This window comes from Toxorhynchites rutilus, chromosome 2 (assembly GCF_029784135.1).
Source record: "Toxorhynchites rutilus septentrionalis strain SRP chromosome 2, ASM2978413v1, whole genome shotgun sequence".
In the NCBI taxonomy this organism is placed as follows: domain Eukaryota; kingdom Metazoa; phylum Arthropoda; class Insecta; order Diptera; family Culicidae; genus Toxorhynchites; species Toxorhynchites rutilus.
In genome coordinates, this window is record NC_073745.1 from 283,979,620 (window position 1) to 283,989,060 (window position 9,441).

General features: G+C 39.8%; 1 protein-coding gene across 3 annotated transcripts; it reads left to right on the top strand.

Annotated features, from left to right (window-relative positions):
* The first annotated feature begins 3,420 nt into the window (after window positions 1-3,420).
* Window positions 3,421-4,551, top strand: LOC129769614 (protein SET-like). 3 transcript variants are annotated; one of them, XM_055771992.1, is made up of 2 exons: window positions 3,421-3,561; window positions 3,609-4,551. In XM_055771992.1, exon 2 carries the CDS (start codon window positions 3,702-3,704, stop codon window positions 4,461-4,463), a length of 762 nt encoding a protein of 253 aa, XP_055627967.1. In that variant the 5' UTR covers window positions 3,421-3,561; window positions 3,609-3,701; the 3' UTR covers window positions 4,464-4,551. The 3 variants fall into 3 exon arrangements, with proteins under 3 accessions (XP_055627967.1, XP_055627968.1, XP_055627969.1); XM_055771993.1 differs by having other exon boundaries at window positions 3,427-3,561; window positions 3,635-4,551; XM_055771994.1 differs by having other exon boundaries at window positions 3,427-3,557.
* The last annotated feature ends 4,890 nt before the right edge of the window (window positions 4,552-9,441 follow it).

A 9,441-nucleotide genomic window follows, 5' to 3' on the forward strand; every position in this document is an offset into this window, starting at 1 on the left:
CCAGAATGACATTTACTTTCTTGGTGACTAATTAAGCGAAATAAACTCTATCTGCACGCGAACCCAAATAAATTAATGACTTATTAAAACTTATTGAATAACTTGATATTTCCCAAATAATTGTTTGGTGCACAACCATAACACCTGCTTCACCATTGCGTCAGTTCAATGCATTGATGCAATGTCAAAGGCACCAACGAAGCCTTTATGATGACAGAAAACAAACAATGTTAACTGCTTGAAAAAAGGCTGAAGACCTCAGCAGAGATTCGTTACTACTACCATAGCGTAAATAATCTCCTCCCTCTATCTCCCCTCCCGCTATCTTCCCTTCTTACACTTATCTCTGTTTTGCGTTCTTCTCAACAGAAGCCCTTTCTGTTAATATTGCCAGTCTAGATAAGCTTAGCTGTCATCATTTGTAGAGAGAGTTTTCCTACCGTCATGCGAAACCAAATCACTGACCAAATTCCAGAACATTTATTTTCTTGGTGAGCTGACGATAGCCTAGCTTGATGATTCCCCACACAATTGTGTAGCTCGAAACATTAATGTAGAGACATCAGCGAGTGAGTAATTTGGTCGCGTCGGAAAACAAGTTCCTTCCTTTCCTTGTTGAATTAAAGAGACTTTAAACTTTTTCAGTTCATTCGTCTATAGCCTTGAAAAAGACCCTTGGAAAACTCTACTCTTTCCTCATATTACTCCTCTACCCACATTGCCTTGAGAAAACCATTCGATCCCTCGCCGTCCAGCTCGCCCAACAATAGTGTTGTCCAGTCGGTAGGAAGGAAGGAAGGTCTTGTATTATAGAGACTTTAAACTTTTGCAGTTCATTCGTCTCTAGCCTTGAGAAAGGCCCTTTGAAAACTCTACTCTACTCTATTACTCTACTCCAGCGCTACCACCTCCGCCCTCTTGCCTTGAGAAAGGCACTCGATCCCTCGCCGTCCAGCTCGTCCAGCAACGATGTTGTCCAGTCGGCGTCCACACAAAGAATGTCCAGTCGGTGTCCTCACGAAGAATGATGTTTGCCTCAGCAAGATCCACTGTTAATACTCTAGGCAAATATTCCTCTTTGTTCTTCTTCTTTTGCTTTGTTCACAGAGAATTTACATCTTACGATTTCCCCTTCGTTGCTCGTCGATAAGTTGCTCGTTATAGACAGCTCTGTTTAGGAAAGCACACAAATGGACAGAGCAAGTGTATGAGGAAATGAGATTGCTACCAATTTTCATCAATTCAAACCATACACGGACTATGGGATTGTAATGTATAGCATATCAAACAAATCTTAGGGAATTTCTGATTCGATTGGTATTCAAATCGCCAGAATCCGTTTACGGCGAAAATAGTTATTAACGTTAACTTTATTTCATAGAAATGTGACCTGTTTTCTGATTTGGCACCCTTAATGAAAGACGTAGTTCTACGTCAATAATAAAAAAGGTAACAATGGGTTTACAGGCAAATTGAACGCCTTTCAAATAGAAATTTTGAATGAACTTCTCCGTATTAAATTAGTACGTGCAATTAAATCGTACACAAACTTTCTGCACCTAAGGTATGAAAGCCCACTTTGCACCGAACCCAATCAATTCCAAGCTTACGTGAACATGCTATACTGCCAGTGCTTCTTCTTCTTCTTCAATGGCACTAACGTTCCTAGAGGAACTTCGCCGTCTCAACGTAGTATTACTTGCGTCATTTTTATTAGTACTTAGTTGAGATTTCTATGCCAAATAACACGCCTTGAATGCATTCTGAGTGGCAAGCTCTAGAATACGCGTGATCACAGTGCAAGTCGGAGGAAATTTCTTTGACGAAAAATTCCCCCGACCAGAACGGGAATCGAACCCGAACACCCGGCATGTTAGTTGTGACGCTAACCACTCGGCCAAGGGAGCACAACTGCCAGTGCTGCTTTTATCAAACAATTCAGAGTTAATTTTTTTGCTCATTTAAGACCAAAAAAAATGTATTTTTTAAGCCATGCTCCACTTTCATTTAGGTCAAACATTATAGATTCATGTTAGATTCATTCGAACAAACTTGATAATATTGGTCCTGCTCTATTCCTACCATTTTGATTGTGCGAAGTAATGAAATATCAAGATCGTCTATGATGATGTTTATGGGTGGCGATGCTGACACAGCGTAAAGTTAAGAAATATTAATCTTATGAAGAAATGTCTGGAGAATACGGCAAGTTAGTTTGAACCTACCAGTTCATTATTTCTAGATCAGGTCTTGTCAGATCTTAGAATAGTGAACTATCCTCCTTCACTGATCGTATTCTTTTTTTTTTTTTATCTGTATTATAGTGACTTTCAACTCATTTGGCTGGTTCGTCACTTTTACTTCCATTTTTGGAAGAATGTCGGGAGTGAGAATTGAACTCGTGACCTTTAGCGTGAGAGGCATGGATGTTACCACTACGCCAGATCGCCTCCCAGCCTGATCGTATTCGCTTCAGAGCTCTAAAGATATATATTATTTGTAGTCGGTTTCGTTGCCCAGAGATATTTCAAAACAGTAAGTAAGTACTTCCAATTGTGTGTCTGGAAAATGGAGCATTTTTTAAAACGCAAAAAAAAACTTCATTTCATTCGTTTGACAATAATTCAATCTTACACAGAATAATGATTTCTTCAGTCATAATCTTTTTTCTTGGACATTTTACTGAAACGTTCTAGGAAGCTAATGTGTTGTAAGTAATTGAATTGTTAGTTTGGTTCAATTAAAACAAACTTTGGTTGATTAAGGATTTTCGGCAACTCTTAGCGGCACATTTCTGACTGAAACACAATGTCAGCAAACTGAGTTACCGTTACTGATGTGAATCAAATCCGACATTAATTTGTTATTCACACTGCGGGTATGATTGTATGATCATTTCGTACTGTGACCTTAATCAATAAAAATTGGAGCAATCGTAATAAAAAAAAAAAATAATGCAAAAAAATAGTGGTGGTCATTCGAATGATATTTATCCAAAACATAAATGACATGTAATTTCCCATCAAACAAAACTATTCCGTACCGGTCATTGTCCGAAATTCCTGTATTTTATCTCAATCTCTAATCGTATCAACTTTATCCTTCAAGCTGAAGTCTTTTACGTTCAGATGTAATGAATGGCTACCTCAATCACATTGGAAAAGGATTGAGCTTTATCGGCAACGATGATTTTGTCGAATATCGTAATCAATCATTCCAACAAATTGTGAATTCCATTCCTTTTTCATAAAGACTTAATTTTTGAAAGCCTGTGAGCCGTAGCGTTTATGGTAAGACAAATCAAGCCTTTTGATGGAATCATTAGATCACATGCATCGTTCGTAATATTCTGGCCCATAGCGGCTCACACAGCTATCACTTCCTCTTGTTTCTTGTTTCGATACCAATAGTTTGATTGTAGCCATCCTTGAATGCACTAGTGTGAATTGCCGCCCTGTTTGTTTACTGTGTTTAATTGTTCATAACTATTGTGACAAACATTGATGGGTGTTGCCCATTTCCAAGAACGAAATCATTTGCTGGAGTCGTTGGAAAAAGTGGGTTAGTTATTTTGAACATATTTTCACTAATTTTCACCCAAAATATAGAAGTGGCTTCCTGGCCTATACCGTAGGTCGTTGGTTTAACCAGATAAAAGAAACAACTGCCGGCTGCCGACTCAAAGTGGCACCCAGAAAACAATGCCTCCGAATGTCGACAAGCGATTTGTGTTGGAAGAGTTCGCAATCTGCTCGAGGCGAATCGAACAGCTGTACGGAAAGTCGAACGGCCAATTCCTCGAGGCTCAGTTTCGGGAACGTAACAATATTATCAAGAGCATTCCCAACTTTTGGCAGACAGTGATTAGCAACCACCCGCTAATCTCGGCGATCAGCGACGCTGGAGAAGATGTTCACCTGCAGTTTATGAATGACCTAGGGGTCGATGAGTTCAGCGTCGGTGGCGTAGCCGGCTACCGATTACATTTCCACTTCGATCTTAATCCTTTCTTCGCGGATGAAGTCTTGACGAAGGAATTCATCACGCTGACGAACGGGGATAACCTCACCACCAGCACGGACACCCAGTGGAATCCGATGTTGGAGGGAACGGAACTTCAGCCCTCGCGGAAGCGGTTTCGGGAGATCCGTACCTTCCTGGATTGGTTTATGGAGAATGACGATTCGTTCATCGATATTGCGAAAAGGATTAGAAGTGATCTTTGGGTGAACGCATTTACCTACTATATGATATCGCAAAATAATGGAGCGGTGACAGTGGAGAGCAACGGCGACGAGAGAGGACCTGATCCGCAAGTTGTGACTATGGAACCGACTAAACATGAGGAAAGCAGAAGTATACCTGAAAAAGAGATAGTCGAGAAAACCAGCACCAGAGTTCGCAGGAGTACACGATTGCAATCGAAACCAAGAATAAACTGGCGAATCCGAGCTAGTATTTAATAAGTGTGAGTGTTGTGTTTTACTAGGAGTTCTATCAGTGAGTAAATTTGTAAATGTTGATTTTTAAATAAATATGACGACAGTGGAATACCAGCGACGCTAAATCCAAACATAAATGTATGAAAGATGTAGCCAAATTTAATTAGGTAAAACGAACATAAATACGCGAAAAACATACTGGCGTTTTCATCAATTCGTGGTCTCGGACAATATATCTCAAAGGTAATTTGGAAAAGAAACGCAGAAACGAAAAAATATTTCCTCTAGTTAACATCATCTTTAACATTCACTTCCACTAAGTTGTGATTTCACATGTAAAATCGCATGTAAATTCTATGTTTCATTTTCATTTTCTTAGGTAATAAATTTTGCAAGATTTCCTTCATTGGCTTGATATCTTTTTGGTGAGTTTATCATGGCACCACGATACGTTAAACATTGTTGAATTGAAAGAGTTGTTCAAGTACTTAGCCTTCAAAAAAACAAAAAATTGTAAAAGTGGCGATTTATTTCTCAACATAGTCTCCTTTTAGTTCGATACACTTGACCCAGCGGTGCTCCAACTTCTTTAATCTATCTGAAAAATACGTTTTGTTGAGGTCTGCAAAGTAGACCTCCGTGGTGGCGATGACCTCCTCATTCGACTCAAATTTCTGCCCGGCGAGTGACTTTGTCAAGTTTGGAAACAAAAAAAAAGTCGCACAGGGTCAAATCTGGAAAATACAGTCAATAATTCGGTATAGTAGAGCCCTGTGACCGTTTTGTCCTTCTCCAGGTAGTCGATGTAGATCACACCTTGTGAATCCCAAAAAACGGTAGCCATCACCTTTCCGGCCGATAGGACAGTCTACGCCTTCTTCGGTGCACGTTCGCCGGGTGAAGTCCACTGTTTCGACTGTTCCTTGGTGTCTGGTGTGTACCAGTGGATCCATGTTCCGTCGATGGTCACAAAACGACGCAGAAACTCTTTCGGGTTGCGCTTAAACAGCGTCAAACACTGCGTCAGGGTCACACAGCGTCAGTGGTCTCACGGTTGGGCTTGTTGTCCGGAGTGAACAAACGCGGCACCCATCGCGCCGACAGCTTTCTCATGGCCAAAATTTCATGCAGGATATGACCCACGCGATCTTTGAGATGACTACTGTTTCAGTTATTTCGCGCACCTTCAATCGGCGGTCTGCCAATACGAGATCGTGGATTTTTGTCACTTTATCCTCCGTGGTAGCCGTTTTCGGGGCACCTGGGCGTGGCTCATCAAAAACCAACGTGCGACCACTTTGAAACTCGTTAAACCAATATTTGACGGTCGCTATCGAAGGAGAAGAGTCACCGTATACAGCATCCAAGCGCTCTTTGATTTCGGTGCGCGATTTCCCCTCAAAAAAAAATTATAGGAGATTGTGTCCAAGATACGACCGCATTGTGACGTAGAACTACGCTGTTATTTTCTATAAGTCGCTTGTTTTTACCTTCGGATATTATTCTATAATGCTGTGAAATTTTAGAAACAACTGCTTAGTAGAATAATCTCTGGAACGGTTTTTTCATTGTAGAATCAGTTGACGATAATTGATTGATGATTCATTCTTGCCCTCGCAAAACAATACACCAGCTGATCGTATGTCGCAATTTATTTCATGCCAATGCATTGGAAATTTACCTCGAACGCTATTCCGGTGGCCTTTTTCGCAATTTACATAGACTCGGCTACAGTCGATTATATACATGTTGCACCAGCACCATTATTCCACATCTTATAACTACACCAATATATCTTTGGCATCGCATGGAAACAACAACAACTTTTCAACAATGACAACCGCTGCAAGTACAGAGCCATACATGGCTTGGCTTGAAACTACCAGAAATATAAACACTTCTCATCATTTTGCGCTATTCTCGAAAGAAACGCTTCTGTTAATATTACTGGTCTTGAGAAAAGTTGCATTACTTTCTCATGCTTGAGAGAAGCGCAGCTGTCACCCTTAGTGGAGGAAGTTTTGTTACTGGCAAGCGAAACCTAATCACATACAAAATTCCAGAACGACATTTACTTACTTGGTGACTAAACAAGCGAAATAAACTCTTTTCGTTAATAACAACTTCGAAAATAGTAGCAATGCTTCATTATGATCGATATTAGCGCAAATGCAATCCTAGTTGACGGCAGTTTTGCGACTGGCACGCGAATCCAAATAACTTATAACATTCCAGTAAGACATTCAAGATGCTTGGTATTCTCCAAATAATTTTTTTGGCACACAACCTTAACACCTGCATCGCCATAACGTCAGTTTAATGCATTGATGCATTCTCAAAGGCACCAACGAAGCCCTTATGATAACGGAAAACAAACAATGTTAACTGTTTGGAAAAAGACTGAATAATGCCACACAGCTTGTACTCTGATGTAACACCCATCGATGCGAATTCGCTGATGAGTTTGTCAAAAGCGACCGCCTTCGCCACCAGCGGTGGAGCTTGATTTTGGTTGCTGCCTGGGTAACTGCGTTTAAATTTTCGACCGACGCGCCGAAATCGCCATCGCGTGCATCATTAGATGACGCTTGTCTCGAATTTTTATTGCCCCTGGCAATGCGTTCGTTTTTTGCACGAGCCTGCCTTCCTCTTCTTCTTGCTCATCACAAACTACGCGAAGCGTCCAATTTATGACACGGAAAGAAAAACACACGATACGAATAACGCGAAAAACGAACTGGAAAAACCACACGACGATATCCGAGTTGAATTACCACTGGTGGGGTCCAATCTTAGATCGAAGCTCAGCGAAAGCAAAGTGAACTGGATTGCTCAACAGTCCGATGCCAAATGAAAGTTTGCCTCGGCGAGATCCACTGTTTATACTCTAGGCAAGTATTCCCCTTCATTCTTCTACTTTTCCTTTGTTCACGGAGACTTTAAATCCTACGATTTCCCCTCCGTTGGTCGTCGATAAGTTGCTCGTTATTGACAGCTCTGTTCGGGAAAGCACACAAATGGACAGAACAAATGTAGGGGAAAAAAGGAACGCTTAATGTTTTCATGAATTTTAACCATTTACAAACCAGGGGATTCTAATGTATAACATATCAAACAAATCTTACGGTTTTTCCGATTCGTTTAGTATGTAAATCGCCAAAATCCGTTCACGGCAAAAATAGTTATTAACGTTAACTTTATTTCATAAAAACGTGACCTGTTTTCTGATTTGGCACCCTTAATGAAAGACGTAGTTCTACGTCAAAAAGAATCGAATCACCGACCGATATTGCTCTTTGTTTTCCTAAAATCCGCGGACACACCCGCTTCCACACACGTTCAAAACAAAAGTCCAATTCGGCTGAAATTTTGACAGAAGCCGTTTACGAGAATGTAATACACGACAGTAATCTTTCTTGCGATACTGACACCATCGGGCGATGAGGCTAAGTACTTATGGGACCGCCCTCGTATTTTGAAAAACATCCAAATGGGGCATGTTCTAAATTATAAAGATTTTCAATTTCGAATTAAATTTTTGGATATGATTTTTCAGCGATGTATTTAAATTTTTTATTTCTCGCAAAGTTATTGAGAAATCAGATTTCCCAACAGCTTTGCTGTGCATCAATCAGACATCTGGAATCCGAGATATGTGACTTCGTTTTTTATTTCTGTACCGGGGTGTAAATCCAAAGTTTCTGAATCGAGAGCGTTACACTTGGAGTGCAAAGTTTTGAACGTTATTACCTCTTTATCGGCTGAACGGAGTGGTATGATAATCACTTGATTCAAAAACCAATATGTGTAAGAGGTATATGCTTGTTAATTATCTTAGGAGGCGATCTGGCGTAGTGGTAACATCCATACCTCTCACGCAGAGATCACGAGTTCAATTCTCACTCCCAACATTTTTCCAAAAATGGAAGTAAAAGTGACGAACCAGCCGAAATGTGTTGAAAGTCACTATAATAAAGAAAAAAAAATGTTAATTATCGACCTGAGAACTTGGTTCAATAGCCTCAAAATTGCTTTGAAAACAGGCTATTGAAATCTGTATATGAGTTGGTGCCCGCTCGGAAATCCATTTAACTTGTGCTTTAAAAAAATGGCCTAATGTCGGTTGGCCATAGAAAAAACTACAAAATGTAATTCAATGAACTAAATTTTCCTTAAATCCTACGTTTATTAGGTCTTCTACAAAAATTCATAGACGAATGTGAAGGTGGAAGAAAGCCACAAATGGCTGTGACAATGGCGCTCATTTTTTTCATCTCCCTCCCTCATCCCTCGACCGATATTCAATATTTTGCGAAACAGTGTGTAGAAAATGATCGCTTTCCCACACTTCCCATCAAGTAATATCAACCAAACTCTAATCGATTCTTCACAATATATTAAATTTTCATCTGCCGTCGCAATGTATAATGAAAATCGTCGGAAAACTCGAGCTAGTTCTCTGAAAGTTAAATTTTCATTTTTCAATCTTTCGCAAAGGTTCCGTTTGTATTGGTGAAAGTATCGTTATTTTTTCGACACTGATGCCAGACAACATCATCGAAACAGCTATAAAAACCACTCAATAAAATGTTATTCCTGAGTCATAGCGTTTCATGTCATGAAAATCTATAAAATAAAATTGTGTTGATGACAATACTATTATTATTTTTACGTTTAATGTTTAAGTTAATGTTTTAAGTTTTAGCAACTTTAACATGGGTTAAGAAAATTGTATTGCAGAGCTCGGAACACTGCCACGGCTGCCTCTTCTGGTAGTTCCCTACTCTGATCTTGTGATGTGATATTAGAATGAAAGTATGCACTTTAACAGCTCGTCTATAACGACTGCGGTCAATCTTTATTTTCATTTACTTAAATACTGTCTTAAACTGAAAAAATACGATCAACGAAGGAACATATTAAGGAATTATCAACATCGAGTTACTGTGCGAAAGAACTTGTTAATACCCAAAAGAGCCCCAATTCGCATGTGTTCTAA